The 18,880-nt window shown below is 43.7% G+C and overlaps 1 protein-coding gene and 1 long non-coding RNA gene across 2 annotated transcripts in view; one reads left to right on the top strand and one right to left on the bottom strand.

Moving 5' to 3' along the window:
* The window catches only part of slc25a38 (solute carrier family 25 member 38), a 28,631-nt gene extending 10,267 nt beyond the window's left edge, over nt 1–18,364 (top strand). Inside the window, exons 4-7 of the mRNA XM_062958250.1 lie at nt 10,657–10,836; nt 10,992–11,160; nt 14,119–14,285; nt 16,660–18,364. Of these exons, the coding sequence (XP_062814320.1) occupies nt 10,657–10,836; nt 10,992–11,160; nt 14,119–14,285; nt 16,660–16,782 (639 nt within the window). The 3' untranslated portion in view covers nt 16,783–18,364. The remainder of the gene's footprint in view (nt 1–10,656; nt 10,837–10,991; nt 11,161–14,118; nt 14,286–16,659) is intronic.
* Nucleotides 14,922–16,149, bottom strand: LOC134292645 (uncharacterized). Its single transcript, XR_009999903.1, has 2 exons — nt 15,836–16,149; nt 14,922–15,415 (listed from the first exon to the last, which is right to left on the bottom strand). It is a non-coding gene; the product is annotated as an uncharacterized LOC134292645 (long non-coding RNA).
* Nucleotides 18,365–18,880: the final 516 nt, after the last annotated feature.

Genomic DNA, 18,880 nt, shown 5'->3' on the forward strand with positions numbered 1-18,880 from the left:
GTTCCTTGGTATGGTGTGATTGTTATATTTCTTTCATTATTTTTTTGTTCCTGAGTCCTACCCTGTGATCTTGTAGGAACGTGCAAGTATAATTTTATATAGGTGTTCTTTTTTATAAGATACTAGCTGTGCCCGGCCATGCGTTGCTGTGGCTTAGTCTGGTGGTGTTGGTCAGTCTACATTAGGTTGTATTTATGCTGTGACCTCCACCCTTCTTTATACTCACATTAGTAGTAGTATTTGAAGTCTGTTACCTTCTTCAGTTTTTGTGTTGATTGATAATTGCTTGAGATCCCTGTTGTCTTTTGTTTGTTGTTAATCGTGATGTCTGATTCTGCTGAATGCGGTTTACATCTTATTGTGGTACTGTAGCGGAACCTTCGTGCTACGGTTCTTGTTGGCGCAGTGGAGGAATTTGAAGACGGACAACTGAAGGAATTTCCCAGAAAGCAGTTTTATTTCGCTAATGGCCACTAGGGGTCCCCCTAGCACAAAGTAAGTGCTTCTCCAGGGGAACCGACCAGTGGCATGCTGAGTGAACATTTATACACACTACAGGGTTCGGGTTATGCCCGCCCACAAGCAAATTCATTGGCTTAGAGTTGTGACGCTGCCCAATCAGTGCTGACCAGCAGGCCGGCTGCACCCTTTTGTGCCGTGCTCACAAATCTTTCAGAGCGCCTGCGTACGCATGCGCTGTTTGTTTATCTTTAGCTTTCATTTCCTCAGAAACACATGATTTCCCAGAAGTCACATGTTTCTGTGAGTTTATGCACCCGGGTCGCTAGCTGTCGCCATCTCTGCCCATATATGGTATTTCCTGGGGTTCCTTAACCTCCCGCCTCACTCCCCCATTTTCTTTTTGCGAAGCGCATGTACAAAAGCTGAAGCAAAGCATTATGGTTCCATCCAATCCCGCTTGGCTTGGAGTATGGCTATCTTTTTTTCAGGTAAAGATTGTGTGACACACCTAGTACACATTTGCATCATTATTGGAGTGCAACACATAACTATGAGAACAATGAACAATCCTAAAATCCCTACCAACAATATGTTCTTCAACCATTCTATTGAGGGTAACCAGCTAGTCACCCAGGAGAAGGGAGACCAACCTTCTATCTCCTGGACATTATTGTAAATTAACTTTTGTAATGACTCGATGTCATCTTCAATAGTATTATTCAAGTTATGAAATTTCACTACACAACGTCCTCTAACCATGGCGCATAAGCCCCCCCTGGCCGCCAGTAGGTAGTCAAGGGCCAACTTATGCTGTAGGGCCATCTGGCTGATTTCTTCTACTTCAGACTGGATTTCCCGGAAAATTTTACCAGTGGCATTTATGGACTTTTCAAGGCGGCAAGTCAGGCCTAGAACACTTCTACGGTTTGCTTGAGCTACAATCCCTGGGTAAGCACCCAGTGTCAACAAGCCTGTGATCAGGCCTCCTCCTACACGGGAGGCTTCTGAACCTGACAGGGCCTTGTTGATAATGACCTCATCCGAGCATTCTGGTCCTAGAGGGCCTGTTTGCACAATGTCCCGTTTCAGGCGCTGATGCCCTTTGTGTAAGACCTGAACTGGGAATGTCAAATAACCCACACCGACACACTGGTAGTTGCCGGGGTGATAATTTGTGGCCCATTTATCAAAGAAAAACCATAGATTTGGATCCCTAATTTGCCATAACGGACAGAGGCTTTTACCTAGGCTCAGTTGGGTTAATTGTTGCAGTATGTTCATATAAGATTTTAGGCCCTCAATAGAATCATTCACACTAAATGTGGGATAATCTGGATACATGCTAGCCCACTCGGTTGCGGTTAGATTTAATCGTGAGACATAAGATGTATTAAATCGTCCATGTAGATAGAACCGGTCTCGACAATGGGAATAATTGCCTAATCGGGAAAAGAACGCCTGCCTAGTTCCCCAGTGTTTCCACTCAGAATTCCATATTCCCGATCCTCCACAACAGAAGCACAAACCCCTGGTGGAGGTATGGTATCTAAACCGTCGAAACCGAGTTTTATTTATCCTTTGCGGTATGCTAGAAAACACGGTAGGTGGACCCTCCTGAGCCTTGGACAATCCCTCCAACACAATCTGTGGTTCATCAATTAAATCGGGAAGAAATGAAAAATCTCCTACGGTGAGGGGGTGTTCATATATTAATGCTACCTCTTTCCCGTGCTGCTCAAACATATAATTGGCATGTTCTTTTATCCAATTCCCATGTGCTCTTTTTCCAAAAGAGAGAATAAAACTCAGCACAAATAATATACCAAACACAGTGCGCTTTCCTCCCCTCCTCATAGCTTGTCTCCCACTTTTTCCTCTCAAAATGTCTAGCCACCATCTCCCGGAGAGCGCCTTTGTTGGGCCATGCTGCGACATACTTGACCACCGACGCTCCGTTGCACCCGAAGGGATCAGCTTCATGGCCTTGTTGACCCCTTAGGGAGTTGCCGGATGATCCTGAGTCTCAGGTCCTCACCAGGAACTCGCTCCGTCCGCCACTCCTCAGGTGCTAGTTTTACACGGGTGTAATGTATCCACGGCTTAATCTCCTTCACCTTCACTGCAGTGGGGGTAGACAGGAGCACAACATAGGGTCCTCGCCACTTGGGTCCCAATGGCTCAATCTTCCAATCCTTGACCAGAACCTCGTCACCTGGTGAAAAACAATGTAGAGGTGTGGTAGGGAATGGTGGGTTCAATTCAGAAATGTATTTTTCTAACTGCTGCATTTGTCTGCCCAAAGCCTGAACCTGGGCCAATGTCTGTTTCTCTCCTATGAGGTGCTGCTCAGCTCCTGTCTCTAAGGCTCCCTTCAAGTTCAAAGGGGGTCGTCCATAGAGTCTTTCAAAAGGGGAGAGTCCTGTCCGTTTGTGTGGTGTACATCTGATTCCTAATAATGCCATGGGCAAAACCACCGTCCACGGCAATCCTGTCTCTTGGCAAAGTTTCCCAAGCTGAGCCTTTAATGTCCTATTCATTCTTTCCACTTTTCCAGAAGATTGGGGTCTATATGCACAATGTAACTTCCATTTTATGCCCAAAATTCTACATAATCCTTGCACAGCCTGTTGAATATATGCGGGGCCATTTTCTGATCCAATTTCTAAGGGTATGCCAAATCTGGGAATAACATCTTTCATTAGAGCTCTTGACACCTCTACAGCCTTCTCAGTTCTTGTAGGGTAAGCTTCCACCCATCCTGTGTATGTGTCCACGAACACCAGTAAATATTTGTATCCTTTGTATGGGGGCATTTCTGTAAAGTCAGTGACTAAAGCTTCAAAGGGTACCCCACCCACATGTTGGACTCCTGGTGGCTTGAGGGGTCCTTCTCTGGGGTTATTTTTGATACATGTCCAGCATCTTCGGGCTGCTGCTGCCGTTAGGCTATGTAATCCATCGATATACAACTGTCGTCCTAGCAGATTTGCCAATGCCATTTTTCCTAAATGTGTGTTTTGGTGCATGTGTTGGACTAAGTGCCATGCCAAGTCCTTAGGGACGTAGACACGGGCGTCTGGCATCACTATGAGTTCTCCTGACCACTGACCCTTCTCCTTTAAGGCCCATTCTTCTTCCTCTGGTGTATATGTAATGTTATGTTCAGTTAATTCTACCTGTAGGGCCATTACCTGATGTTCAATATAGGGCAGCCTAGCTGCCTCTTTGGCTGCCAGATCAGCCTGCCTATTTCCTTGCACTACGGGATCGTCTCCACGTTGGTGCCCTTTACAATGCATCACAGCCACCTGCCTTGGCTTCCAAACCGCCTCCAGGAGATCCACAATCTCTCCAGCATGTTTCACGCACTTTCCTCCAGACGTGAGGAGCCCGCGCTCCTTGTACAGTGCTCCATGTGCGTGGAGGGTGGTGAAGGCATATTTTGAGTCTGTGTAGACGTTAACCCGCTTTCCGCTTGACAATTCCAACGCTCGGGTCAGGGCAATCAATTCGGCCTTCTGGGCAGAAGTCCCCGGGGGCAGTGACTCTGCTTCCAGCGTCTCTCCCCCCCACCGAACAACCGCATAACCTGAGTGTCTTTGATTATTTTCCATAAAGGAGCTTCCATCTGTGAACAGAGTGTCGTCCACCTTAGTTAGTGGCACATCCTTCAAATCCGGTCGACTGGAGAATACCTCATCCATCACCTGGGCACACTGATGGATCGTGGTGTCTCCTGGAGTTGGGAGCAAGGTGGCCGGATTCAGAGTGGAGCAAGTCTCCAGGGTCACCAGTGGGTTGTCACACAACAATCCCTCATATTTCATTAACCTCTCACTTGTGAGCCAGCGCGGTCCCTTAATGTCTAACAGTGCCTTAACGCTATGGGGCACCTTAACTGTCAGTGGCTGTCCTAGGGTCAATTTATTCGCTTCTTTGATTAAATCTACTGATGCTGCCACAGCCCTCAGGCAAGGTGGCAATCCACGAGCCACTGTGTCCAATTGCTTTGACAAGTAGGCAATCGGCCTTTGCCATGAACCTAGTGGTTGGGTCAATACTCCAACCGCTGTTCCTTCCCGCTCTGCAGCGAACAGAGTGAATGGTTTTTCCAAATCGGGCAGTCCTAATGCTGGAGATGACATCAATGCTTCTTTTAATGCCTTAAATGCCTGTTGACATTCTTCTGTCCACTCAAATGGATCTTCTCTTCCACCTCTCGTAGCCTGGTACAGTGGCTTAGCCAACACGGCGTAGTTGGGGATCCACTGTCTACAATATCCTGCTGATCCCAAAAATTCCCGCACCTGTCGCCGGGTGCTGGGAGTGGGGATGGCACAAACAACTTCCTTTCTTTCAGCTCCTAACATCTTCTTTCCTTCGGTCAGATGGAACCCCAAATATTTCACCGTGGGACAGCACAACTGGGCCTTTTTCTTTGACACTTTGTAACCCTTTTCTTCCAATGTCTTGAGAAATCTCAAAGTATGCTCTTTACAGCCCCCTAGTGTCCGGCAAGCGATAAGCAGGTCATCTGCATATTGAAGCCAAATTCCCTCTTCCTTAGGTATTACAAAATCCTGTAAGTCTTTGGCCAGGGCTTGACCAAAAAATGGTCGGGCTGTCCCGGAACCCCTGAGGAAGGCGTGTCCAAACATACTGGGTCCTTTGCCCTGACTGCTGAGATTCCCACTGGAAAGCAAAGATCGGTTGGGATACAGGGGCCAATCGAATGCAAAAGAATGCATCCTTTAAATCCAATACAGTAAACCATTTGGCAAATGCTGGTACTAGACTCATCATGATGTATGGATTTGGCACTACCGGGGTTAGGGGAACGGTGACTTGATTTACAGCCCGCAAATCTTGGACTGGGCGATATTCTCCTTGTCCTCCTGGTTTCTTGACTGGGAGCAGGGGCGTGTTCCATGGGGAACTGCATGGTACCAATATCCCATGCTGCAGAAGTCGCTCTAGATGCTTTCTGATCCCCTGCACTGCCTCTCGACTGACGGGATACTGTGGCTTGCATATGGGCCCCATTCCTCTTTTCACTTCCACCACCACCGGTGGAACATATTTAGCTAATCCTGGAGGATTATCTTCTGCCCACACTAAAGGAGTCTCATGCCATGGCCATTGTATTTCTTCAGTAAAAATCCTAACTTGAAACAGTCTCCATTCCTCTTCCATGGGAAATGATAGCTCCACTTGTCCATTCTTCATGAACTGGAGTTGTGCTTGTAATTTTGATAAAATGTCCCTTCCCAATAAAGGGACTGGGCAGTCTGGGAGATATAACATCTTATGCTTGACCTGATGTCCGGCCAGATTGCAGGTGCGTTCCTTAAGGAAGGGGCACTTCTGGGTCTTCCCAGACACCCCTATTACTTTCGTAGTTTCCCGAGTTGGTGGACTAATTTTTGTATTTACTACTGATTTTTCGGCACCTGTGTCCACTAAAAAGTCCAATTGTTGGTCCCCGATTTCAAGTGTGACCATCGGCTCCCCGGGGTCCAACAAAACAAGAGCCTGGCTTCCTCATTCCTCTCCTCCATCCATATCTTCCCATTCTTCTTCCATCACAGCTGCTGCAGCTATCACCTCTCTTGCAGGAAAAGGTACGTAGTTCCCACGTCCTCTTCCCCTTCCTGGGTTTCTTCCTCTCTCAGGCCTTCCTCTTTCTCTCGGTCCTTCCTGACTTCCTTCTCTTCCTTCTGGGCATTCACCTTTCCAGTGTCCAAACTTCTTACATTTAGCACATTGGTCTCGACCTAACCTCCGAGGGGGCCCCCTTCTTCCTCCTTGTCCCCCTCTGGCATATCCTCCTCTTCCTCTCTGTCCACTTGCACTTTGTTCCATCATGGTAACTAATGCTTGGTATTCCTGCTTCTTCTTCCTGTCCTTCTTCTCTTCTTCTACCTGGTCCCTCGCCATATAAACTTGATCTGCGAGTGCCAACAATTCATTCATAGTCTTTCCTAGAAATCCTGGTTGCTTTTGAATCTTTCTCCGGATGTCAGGAGCCGCTTGACTGATAAAAGACTGTTGAATCGCCCTCCTACCGTTTTCATCCTCCAAATTATACGGGCTATACTTTCTATATGCTGCCTCCAGCCTTTCCAAAAAGGCTGTTGGTGACTCAGATTTTTCCTGTACCACTCCCTGAATTTTTACAATGTTGACGGGTCGCGGCGGGCCCCTCTTTACCGCTTCTACCAATATACGCTGGAATCCTTTCAGTCTCTGCAAATGTCCTTCTTCTGCGGTGTCCCATTGGGGATCTATTTCCACAGGAAACCTCTGTGCTCCCCACTCGGCTGCATCACCATCTTGTGGGGCACCAACCTGGGCTATGGCTACCCCATTATTCAACACTGCTCTTCTCTCCTCTGATGTGAACAACATATTCAACAATTGTCTGCAATCTTGCCAGGTGGGATTATGGGTTGCCATAATCCCTTCCAATAGCCTAGCCATAGCTTGGGGTTCTTCACTATAAGGTGGAGTATTATTTTTCCAATTCAAAATGTCACTACTACTGAAAGGCACTACCTGGTATGCTTGAACTATCTCATTCCTGTTGTTTATCACAGGCACCGTTCTCAAGGGCATCTGGAGGGCCGGTCCGGTCGGTGAATCACCAGACCACACCGGAGCTCCATGTCTCCGAGTTTGTGCCGGAGAAGCATCACTGGGCATCCGTTGTGACTTCTTCTTTTCCTTTGTTTCCTCCTGATATTTTTCTAGGCTAGGATAGTGTTTCTTGGCCGCTTCGGTTGACTCCGAAGAGTAGGGTGGGGGTCTCGTTCCTAGTGTGGGGGCTGTTCCCTGGGGTGGGGGGGGCGGTGGCAAGGGTGGCGGCAATAATTCCTGTTGTCTAGCCTGTACACTCAACTGTAAATCTGGGTAGTCCTCCTCATTGGATTGGAAAACTTCCTTCTTTTTCCCCTCCTTCTTCACCACCATACATTTGCCATTCCTGCACTGTCGAACCCAACCTGGATCTTCTCTAACTACCCGTTCCCACGTAGCAATATAGACCCACTGGTTCGGATGATTCACAGCACAATATTCTTCCACTGTTCGGATCAGTTTCAGATCCCACGTTCCTTCTACTTGCCAACCTAAACCAAAATCTGGCCATTCTCCCTGACACAAATTTCTCAGTCTATAATCTCTTAGGTCCCTTGGATTCCCTGCTACGGCTCTGCTAGCAAAAGAGCCAAAATTATCTAAGATGCATTGTAAGGGAGTGGAGCTCTTTGAATTTTTCCCTCCCATCCTGCCTAATAGAGGGGACTGTCCTGGCCTGGGCACCTGGCCACTCACGGCATGCGTCAGGAAACACAAGACAGAACCCCTTTCTACCTCCCTGGGAACTTTTTTTTTTTTTTTTTTTGTCCCTCCCAGCGCTGGCGTTCCCTTAATATCTCATGCAAACCCCTATACTTGCCAGATTTCTGTAGACGTCGGACCAACCTTCGCCCCTGGGCTTTTTTCCCCTGGATCCTTTTCCTCCTAGCCGGTTTCTGTGGAACCTCGCTGATGTTGCAGCTCTCACCGTCAGTCGGCGTTGGCATCAGAGGCAAGCACCGCAGCCGGTCGTGTAGTATTCAGGGGCCCCTTCTCGTCTCACGGTAGTTGCCTCAGGCCCCCACCGCTGAGTTGAGGCCGTCCCGCCAACGGGATCCGTCTCCAAATCTCCTGGCCCGTCTTATAGGAAAAAATCACGTCGGGGTCACCAGAAAATGTAGCGGAACCTTCGTGCTACGGTTCTTGTTGGCGCAGTGGAGGAATTTGAAGACGGACAACTGAAGGAATTTCCCAGAAAGCAGTTTTATTTCGCTAATGGCCACTAGGGGTCCCCCTAGCACAAAGTAAGTGCTTCTCCAGGGGAACCGACCAGTGGCATGCTGAGTGAACATTTATACACACTACAGGGTTCGGGTTATGCCCGCCCACAAGCAAATTCATTGGCTTAGAGTTGTGACGCTGCCCAATCAGTGCTGACCAGCAGGCCGGCTGCACCCTTTTGTGCCGTGCTCACAAATCTTTCAGAGCGCCTGCGTACGCATGCGCTGTTTGTTTATCTTTAGCTTTCATTTCCTCAGAAACACATGATTTCCCAGAAGTCACATGTTTCTGTGAGTTTATGCACCCGGGTCGCTAGCTGTCGCCATCTCTGCCCATATATGGTATTTCCTGGGGTTCCTTAACCTCCCGCCTCAGTACAATAGTTTTTTGGGGTTTTTTTTGCCTGTGTAGGTGTTTATTATTGTTGTTGTTGTAGTGGTCATGAAGGCTGGATAAGTTAGATGGTACTGTATTGTTTTTTGGAGGCCCAGTGTAGCACTGACTGGCCTCTCAGCCTCAGTGCCTGGCTGCTTCTTGCCTGTGATGATGTAGATTCTTGTTGTTGTTGTCATTGTTATTATTGTAATTGTTTTTTGGAGGCCAAGTGTGAATGTAGGGATTGGGAAGGTGGATGAGCACTGAATGGCCTTGTAGACTCAGTGCATGGCTGATTCTTGCCTGTGTAGGTGTTTATTATTAGTGGGTGAGTGGATGGATAGATAGAGTGTGTGCTCTCCTTGTTTCCTTTATTCCTATGCTGTTCCCTTTCTCTCCTCCGATCCTGAGCTCGCTGATAAGAACACACTGGTCAGAAACGAGGGTAAATATAACCGGATCAATGGTCTTTCTCTCCCTTTTGCTCTTGGCCTTCCGGGCAGAGAGGGAGGGGTCTTGTCCTTGGCTTTCCTTCCCTTCCCTCCCTCCTTCCTTCGTTCTATCCGTCCCAGCCTTTCCTGCCTGTGGAGCCATGGAACTGGGACAGTGGGTTGGATGGCGGGGAAAGGGAGAAGGAAGAGGCCTTTAATTGAAATGCATGGACTGCATGCCATGGGGTGCTGGAATTTGTAGTTTGCATCCAGTCCAACCCCTTTCTTTCTTTTTGTCATGGAGGAAGACCCCACCCAAACTTCTCAGACAGATGGTCATCCAGTTTAGTTGTGTTGTTATAGTCACAATGCGTTGTTGTGAGTTTTTTGGGTCCAGATTGTGGTTTGTGGTGTGGTTGTGTTCTTACAATTGGGAGGCAAGGCTTTTGCGTTGTGTTGTCAAATTTTGTATTTCTGGGGCGTTTAGTTGTGTTGTTATAGTCACGATGCATTGTTGTGAGTTTTGTGGGTCCGGATTGTGTTTTGTGGTGTGATTGTGTTGTTACAACCGGGAGGCAAGGCTTTTGCGTTGTTTTGCCAGGTTTCGTATTTCTGGGGCGTTTAGTTGTGTTGTTATAGTCGTGATGCGTTGTTGCGAATTTTGTGGGTCTGGATTGTGGTTTTGTGGTGTGATTGTGTTGTTACAACCGGGAGGCAAGGCTTTTGCGTTGTTTTGTCAAATTTTGTATTTCTGGGGCATTTAGTTGTGTGCCAAGTTTCGTATTTCTGGGGCGTTTAGTTGTGTTGTTATAGTCACGATGCATTGTTGTGAGTTTTATGGGTCCGGATTGTGGTTTTGTGGTGTGGTTGTGTTGTTACAACCGGGAGGGAAGGCTTTTGCTTTGTGTCGCGAAGTTTCGTATTTCTGGGGTGTTTAGTTGTGTTGTTATAGTCACGATGCATTGTTGTGAGTTTTGTGGGTCCAGTGTGGTTTTGTGGTGTGATTGTGTTGTTACAACCGGGAGGCAAGGCTTTTGCGTTGTGTTGCCAAGTTTTGTATTTCTAGGGCGTTTAGTTGTGTTGTTATAGTCATGATGTGTTGTTGTGAGTGTTGTGGGTCCGGATTGTGGTTTTGTGGGGTGGTTGTGTTGTTGTAACCGGGAGGCAAGGCTTTTGCATTGTGTTGCCAAGTTTCGTATTTCTGGGATGTTTAGTTTTGTTGTTATAGTCACTGCACCCGCAACTTTATCCTTTTATATATATAGATAGGCTTAAATGCACTGCAGAACCATTATAGACCTGTCCTCGATACATATGTTAAAAAAGCTATATTTGAAAGAAGATGATGTTTTATACCTACAGCAACTGTTCCAGTAGCCCTGGATAACTCCCATAGTCCCTGGCTATTGGAAGTGCTGGGCAGCATTTATGGGAATTTTAATCGAAAATTACATTATATTGCTAACCTTGTAGTTTTCTCTGTGGTCTCTTTTGTTCATAATTTCTTCTTTTGCTTGCAATTTTTTCATAGTCCTTTGCAAGATGTATTCCTGGTGTGGGGATTTACTTCAGTACTTTATATATGATAAAACAGCATTTTCTGCTGGATCGGTCCCCTACGGCGCTAGAGTCTGTTTTTCTGGGCGGAACTTCACGCACAGTAGCTGTTGTTTGTATGTTGCCTATCACTGTGGTGAAAACACGGTATGAGGTGAGCCTCTTTTGCCTTTTTTTAAATACAGAGTTTTAATAATACTATGCTTTGAATGCATTTTTAAATATTACTTTTTCTGTCCTTTTACAAATCCTAAGTGCCCTCTTGTGTATATTATAGCTGTGCAAATTCACATCTGTGTTTGATTCCAGAGCGGACGGTATGGTTATGAAAGCATACAGGGTGCCCTCCGAAATATCTATCGATCAGAAGGCATTCAAGGCTTATTTAGTGGCCTGGCAGCAACACTCCTCCGTGATGCACCTTTCTCTGGCATCTATCTGATGTTCTACGTACAGACCAAAAAGATAGCTCCTTTTGGTAAGGGCGGTTGCAGTGATGTCTTCTAAATTGCAGAGTTTGGCTCTGATAAGGAATGTGATGTACTTCAGGTTCTATCATATTGGACAGTAGACCATATTGGTTAGCACTGATAGGACTTGGAGCTGTATATTCCCCACCCTTAGTGCAATTGAAATACTGAAAGTTTTTAAAGAGGATTAAAATGAAGCCTGTGCTTAAAGGGAAATTTAATTTTTTACAAGGCTGTATTTCTATGATCATTATATCTTACACATTACAAAAAAAACAGTTAAATTTTCCAATGCATTCTATCAACTATAGGCTAGATTAGGGCTTCTTAAACTTTTCTCATTCATGACTCCCTCCCTAAATTTCTTTTGCAACCCCTTTTCGCCTGAGAAATTTTTACATGATTCCAAGTACACATGTATATAAAATTGTTATAGAAATTAAACATTTTCTGATAATAATCAGCCTTTTTGTGGAGTATAGTTGAAGCATTTTCTGCAGAGTTCATTGTATACCCTGCTGTTGTTACTAACAGATTTGTGCAAATGGGTGGTGCTCAGAAACCTTTCACTGTTGCCAAGTTTTGTGGCTTCAACATTGAGCTAAGGGGACTCCATTTGGGGTCAGGACTCACATTTTATGAAACAGTGGTTTAGACTATATAGTTAATCTGTTAATAAAAATTGAAAAGTTAAAGTTGGATTCGAAGTGGCTTACAATTTAAAAGAACAACACAGATTAAAACGTATGAGCAGTGAGCATTAAAATAGAGTTAAGTTCTTGATAGTATCAAAACCATTCAAACTTCAAGTTAAAAGAATGAAATGCAATTATGAAAGGATAGGGAGTGGTTAAAAACAGTTCAATGAAAACAATATGGCACCCCACAGCTCATTCTTTAAAAACTTTCTGTTTTAAAATCTTGTTTGAATAAAATGGTTTTGGCCTGCTGGTAGAAGGACAACAAGGAGAGGGCTATGTGTTGTCAAAGGCTTTGATAGCTAGAATCACTGGGTTGCTGTGAGTTTTCTGGGCTGTATGGCCATGTTCCAGAAGCATTCTCTCCTGAAGTTTCACCCACATCTATGCAGGCATGCTTAGAGGTTGTGAGGTCTGTTGGAAACTAGCCAAGTGGGGTTTATATATCTGTGAAATGTCTAGAGTGGGAGAAAGAACTCTTGTCTGTTTGAGGCAAGTGTGAATGTTGCAATTGGCCACCTTGTGAGGTTTGTGGTTTCCAACAGACCTCACAACCTCTGAGGTTGTCTGCCATAGATGCAGGTGAAATGTCAGGAAGGAATGCTTCTGGAACATGGCCATACAGCCCAGATAACTCACAGCAACCCAAGGAGAGGGCTATTCTGACCTTCCTGGGCAGGGAGTTCAGAACCCAGGGCCAGCCACCGAGAAAGCCCTCTCTTGCATCCTCACCAAATGTATTTACGATGGTGGTGGAGCTGAGAGAAGGATCTCAGGGCTTTGTAAAAGGGCATCTCTTAATGACCAGGCTGGTTCATACAGGGAGATGTGGTTTGCTAGACAGTCTGGATCTAAATCAAATAGGGCTTCATAGGTCATAACCAACACTTTGAATTGTGTCTGGAAACAAATTGGCAGCCAGTGAAGCTATTTTAATAGGCTTGGGAAAGTACACAACCTGTTTATTAGGGTCTTAATATAGCCTCTGTAACCTCCCCCAGTTCTGAAGCTGGCTTCAGCTCTTTGGGCCAGCTGAAGTTTCTGAATAATCTTCAGGTGTAGCCCCAATTACAATGCGACTCAGTAATCCAAATGTGAAGTAATTAAGGCATGTACCACGTGGCCAATATCTCAAGGAATGGGTGCGACTGGAGCACAAACTTAAAATTTGCAAAGCCGTTTTGACATTGCAGGTACATAATTTGTTAAAAGATGAGGCCTTGAACCATTTCTGATGCAATTGGCCTAGGAATGACCAGCACATGAGGGAAGGAAGGACAGGTTGATTTCCAATATTTGTAAGGAGTTTCAATTAGAGAAAATTTGCCAAGGTCACAAATACAGATAATTTCAGACCTTTGTGACATCTATTGCTTTATAAGTTCCCTGTGTCTGTAATAGAGATTTCTATGCATGATGGAAAATTAGTACTGTGAACTGCTATTTTTAAACACAGATTCTTAGGTTAGATAGTTTTTCACGTGTCTCTTCTTGCTATTTATTTGTGTTCTCATCATTTCAGAAACTTTTAGCTCTTGTCTTAGGCTATTCCGTGCATGTGGACACATGATTGCAACTTTATTCTGCAGGAGAAAAAAACCTGTCTGCAAAGTATATGAATTCACCTGTTGAGTAATTTATTTAGTCTGTTATCTAATTAGATTACCATTGGAATACTAAAAGGTCCGAGAGAGTCCAGCACAATACATTCCCTGAGTCAGCACTGAGATTATGTCACAGTGAATTTGGATGTCATTGGAGCCAGCTTAATAGACACATCTTATCTTTCACGCACACACACACATGCATATATGATGTAATAATGTCATAATACTCACTAGCTATTAGAAGTTAATTGAAAGGTGTGTGCCAGTTTGGAACACTATGTAATATGGAAGCCACGTTGAAACTAGCCAAGCACGAGAGTAGAGAAAAGTCTGTTTCAGAAGGTCAGTTGGAGGCCCATTTAGTTTGAAGGAAGATATACATCTTTGAACATTTGAAAGTCTGAGGGTAGAATGCTGCTCTGTTGTCCGTGTTAACTTGAAAAAATGGCTATGAGGTTAGATTTAACCATGGGGATAATTGAGAAATATGGTATATGCAAACAGGGATTATTAAATGTACACCAAGGGAATGTTTTCATTAGAATTTTTCAGTTGAGTTTTATGTATAAGTCCCTGAAATGTAATGGTTCTCCTTTTCTCCTAGCAAAACCTAATTTTGAAATGCTGGCTCTTATTTTTCTTTTTGCTTGCTCATTTCCAGACCAACTTGATCCAGCACTTGTGCCTCTTGTGAACTTTGGCTGTGGAAGCATTGCTGGGATTCTGGCATCGTTAGCTACTCAACCTGCTGATGTTATAAAGACGCATGTACAACTGTCATCCGAAAAATACCTTCGGACAGGCCAGGCAATTTCCTTAATCTTCAGGGTAAGACTGGGTTGCTTACTTGGTTTCCTAAGACATGTTTTGTCCATATTTATTCAATCCTTCTAATGAATGCAATTGTTTGCAACTTTATGAGATGGGTTAGGTGGGAATCATTTTCTGTAGAACAAGTGGGTAACTTCTCTCCAGACATTACTCACAGCATTTCTCATTATTGCCTCTGTGAATGGGAATTGCACTCCAACAACTGTGTGAAAAACTCAGAAGCAAGATATACTCATAGTTTGGCTAGAATTTACAGGAATCAGGAAGTAGAAGAGTCTTTTGTTCTTCCCAGTAGTTCAATCCACTGCTTGTAGGTATTTGAGAATGATTGTTGTACTAAATCATTCTGTTTGAGCACTATCTCTACACCAGTGTAGGGAAATGTGTAGTACTCCTGGTGATGTCAGACTAAATGCAGTAAGATACTATGTTATTTTTGTGTAAAGTGCTTTGGCTCTTACAGCAGGCAGTTGCCAGAGCACAATTCAATGACTAATAGAATTTCATCATCGGCCACATAATCAACTTACATATTTGAGTAAAACATCATTGGCACCTGTAAATCGATGCTGATGTTTGATGCTTATTTTTTATGTTAGATATTATTTCTGTCAAGGACAGAACGCCACAAGATCAAAGATAACAGAGTTTATTGGATTTACAGAACTCAAAATGCCCGTAAAAGACAAGGGCAAGGCAACTTTAGCCTTTAAAAACAAAAAGGGGCAAGAAAAACGTTCAAAAGATAAACCGGATTAAACCGGAGTTTAATCCGGGTAAAATCAAAACAGCTTGCTTCAGCCTGGGGAAAAACAAACAGAAGCTGGGAAACAAAGAGTTCAAAAGAATGCAACTAATTGGCAGCAGATGCCTCTCTGCTGCCAGCACTATGTTTTGAGTAACTAGGAGTCACTCCTTCACACAGCAAGGCAAATTTCCAATACAAACTCAGCAGCCAAGGATTGAAGCAGTAGCGTAGTCCCAGTTCGTTCCGTAGGTCGAGAGGCAGAATCAGACGTTTGCAGTTTTCCAAGTTCAATAGGAGAAAGCGAGCCCGTAGTCAGTTTTCAGTCCGTAAATCCAGAGTAGCAGATGGCGTCCGTCAAGAAGACGACGGAAGGTCAAAGCTATTGAGATTAAGCAGAGGTTTTGCACAAACAAAAGCCCACACAATTCCTCCCGCCGTCTGAACCCAAATTCCAAAACAACTTACGTATCAGCACACGAAAACACACCAGTCTTCAGGAAAGCGTCCCACACAGATCCCAAGCGTTCGTCCAGATTACCTTGCCCAACGCAATTTGCAATTGCTCCCAAGCCTCATTTTATGCCAGTTACAAATCCTCATCACTATCAGCTGCCCTCCTTAACCCGGGCGTTTCCTCATCACTTTCCTCATCAGAGCTGGAACACCTCTGACTACGCCCCACAGCATCCCCAGCTGTGGATCCCGTCCCATCCCTCCAGCTTGTCCATGGGTCTAATCCTGAAGGTCCCCATTCATCTTCCATCCCATTATTGCCAGTGGCACCCAACTCCTCCCTTACCCGAGTCCAATCCATCTCATCCTCTTCCGAGCTAACCAGCTCTTCCTCCATTCTCTCCGTGAACCCCTTAAAAGACTCTTCGTCAGATGGTTCTGCAAAGATATCTCGCAGCCTCTTTCTTTCTCGCTCCTCGAGAGTATCTGACTCTCGAGGAGTCTTACGTCCACGTCAGTCAGAAGCAGAGCCATGAGGCTCAATCATAACAATTTATTTGATAGGTTACATTTGTAGTTCACTTTAACTGTTATGTTATAATTGGCATTTATACGTTGGGTTATTCTGTGATATTATGCTTAATTTATTGTATTGAGGCATTGAATGCTTGGCTTTTTTATTTGTTAGAATCCGCCCTGAGTCCCCTTGGAAGATAGGGTGGAATATAAATAAAGCATTATTATTATTATTATTATTATTATTATTATTATTATTATTATTATTATTATTATTAGGCAGCAGAATTACAATACTTGTGTGTACAAATCTGTAGTTGTCAACTTGGATTACTTTGAAACAGATCCCTCTCCTTTGGATTCAGAAAGTGTATATAATGTTTGCAAAAAAAAATAAGATTTAGAATAATTCTTTTTTCTTTTCCTGATAGATTAGACCTTAAGATTAGGATGGAAGATAAGAATAATATCTTAAACAAGAGGAAAAAGATGTAATAATAAGCTTTGAAATGGCTTTATGTTCTTACAGCAAAGGTCTTTTGAGGGGACCACCCAAAGAAATAATTTTGAGTTGACATCTATGGGTGTGCTATAGAACTATTGAAAAATTTGAATGGTTAAGATAATGAGTAAACTTGCTTCTTTCTCCAACAGGACTATGGATTGACTGGCTTTTTCCGTGGTGCCGTCCCAAGGGCCTTGCGGCGCACACTGATGGCAGCAATGGCATGGACTGTATATGAACAGATGATGTCTAAAATGGGGTTGAAATCCTGAATGGGGCAACTTGGACTGGAGAAGTTTGTTTGAAGAAGATGGTTTGCTCTTCTGGTCACTATGATTCACTAGCTGGGAGCTGACTTATTCTCATAGATATGGAAACATTATAGATTCCTGAGATGAAGAACCACGGACTTCAAATGTAGCAAGATGTGAGAATCATTCCAGGACAACTATCTTAATGGACTTGGAAAAGTACACAACCTGTTGTGTGCAGGTCTAAATGAAGACTGAACTTCTTCAGAGAAATTTATTTGAAAAGTCCTCCTCATCCAATTGTTCTGAGAAGCTTTTTAAAAGAATTCAAAAACAAGAGTGTAGCCAGTTGAGACTTTTGATTCTAGCAAAGACAGTACTTCCCTTGTAGCTTCAGTCTTCATAACTGTGTAATGCCTCTTCTGTCTGGCTATATCTTCAATATGTATTTATTGTACATCCACAAAAGGGTATGTCTTGCCAAAAATTATGGAAATGTCATTTCGTGCATTCATTGTTTACTGCAGTGGTTTGTATACTAAGCGTTAAGAGTGGGTTAACCTTGTGCCTGACAGCAACACTGTGGGAAATGATCACATTCCTTACAGCAGGACTGGGGGTTGTGTGGCTCTGTAGATATTAGTGGGCTGCATCTCCCATGATTCCTCAACATTTATTGTCCTGGCTAGAGAGCTGCATGTTCCCTGCTCCTGTCTTATGGGAAACGATTAGTGTTAAATACTTCGATATATTAGCACTTCATTTACATAAAAGCCCTTTATTAAGCACATCTAAAGGTTTTTGTCCTTCCTTTAGTGCTTGAAATATACCTCTTTTTAATCATTTAAGCTGGCACAGATTCTTCTCAAGCTAAGGCATTATCTGTCTAAACCAGAGGAGCAGATGTTATTGGACACCTATGCCCATCAACCCTGGCTAGCATCATCAGTAGTCAGGGGTCAGAACACTGAAGTTCTAGTCCAATGTTTGGAAATCCTTTCAAATGTCTCATTTCATGGTCTATAAAAATGTTGCTGTCAGGCTGCTCACTAGCTGACCATTGCTTTTTACTGTGCATTCTTTACTCCAAAGATCAGCCTTGGAGATTATATTGTAGTATTATAATTGTTTTAGGACAACCTGCAGATGTGCCCATCATTCTCAGCCAGCATCTCCAATGCCAAAGCGATGTATATGGCAGCCTGGCATGCTTGAGGAAGGTTGTTTGAATATGGATGAGGACTATAACACCTTCCTTATTTGACTGTAAGTCCCAGATAGCATTCAGTAGTTAATGAATGATGGGTCTCACAGTGGAACAGCAGCTGAAGCACTGTACATTGAGCAAGGTGGTTTTAGAAAAATAGCTTGGAGTGGACAAGAAATATAAAACAGAGGAAGAAAATCATTTGAAATAATGACATGATTATAATCGTATAGCAGGGCTTCCATGTTAGTGAGAAGCTTCCTTAAGTTTCCCAAAGATGTGAAACTTGATGCCTGATTAGAGAACTTGAATATTTGAACCATGACTCCATTTGATTTCTGAGTGTCTTCAGCCATCTGTTTTGTTATTAAAGCAATGGATATTTTTTGAAAAAAATTGCTTCATTTTATATAAATGTTTCTTTCCCTCCTAGTTCATTTTAGTTGGTGGTTCTGTAACTTGAAAACAAAATCTGATGTTTGTTGTTAGAAAGCTCAAACATCAAAACACATGTTTTTAAAATGGCTTTAAACAAATGGTTGTAAAAAGGGTATATCATTAATTAGGGTGGACATTTTGTTTGAACTTCTTTAATCCAAGGCCTTCATAAATACAATTTCATCAGTTAAAACTTTACACTTCAGATAATGTCTGCACCTGAATTGTTTTCATATCTAGATGGTTTCACTAGGTCTGCATGGACCTAAACTGCAGAACATGTTATTCATATGAAATTGAGACAGTAATGTTATATTCAAACTGCAAGCTCAGGGAAAACAGGTGATATTGCCCACATGGCCTACATATATTTGGCATAAAAAGGGAGCTTCATAAAAATTGCAAATCTCGCTTATCCAACATAAACGGACCGGCAGAAAGTTGGATAAGTGAAAATGTTGGCTAATGAGGGAG

This window comes from Anolis carolinensis, chromosome 6 (assembly GCF_035594765.1).
Source record: "Anolis carolinensis isolate JA03-04 chromosome 6, rAnoCar3.1.pri, whole genome shotgun sequence".
Classification (NCBI taxonomy): domain Eukaryota; kingdom Metazoa; phylum Chordata; class Lepidosauria; order Squamata; family Dactyloidae; genus Anolis; species Anolis carolinensis.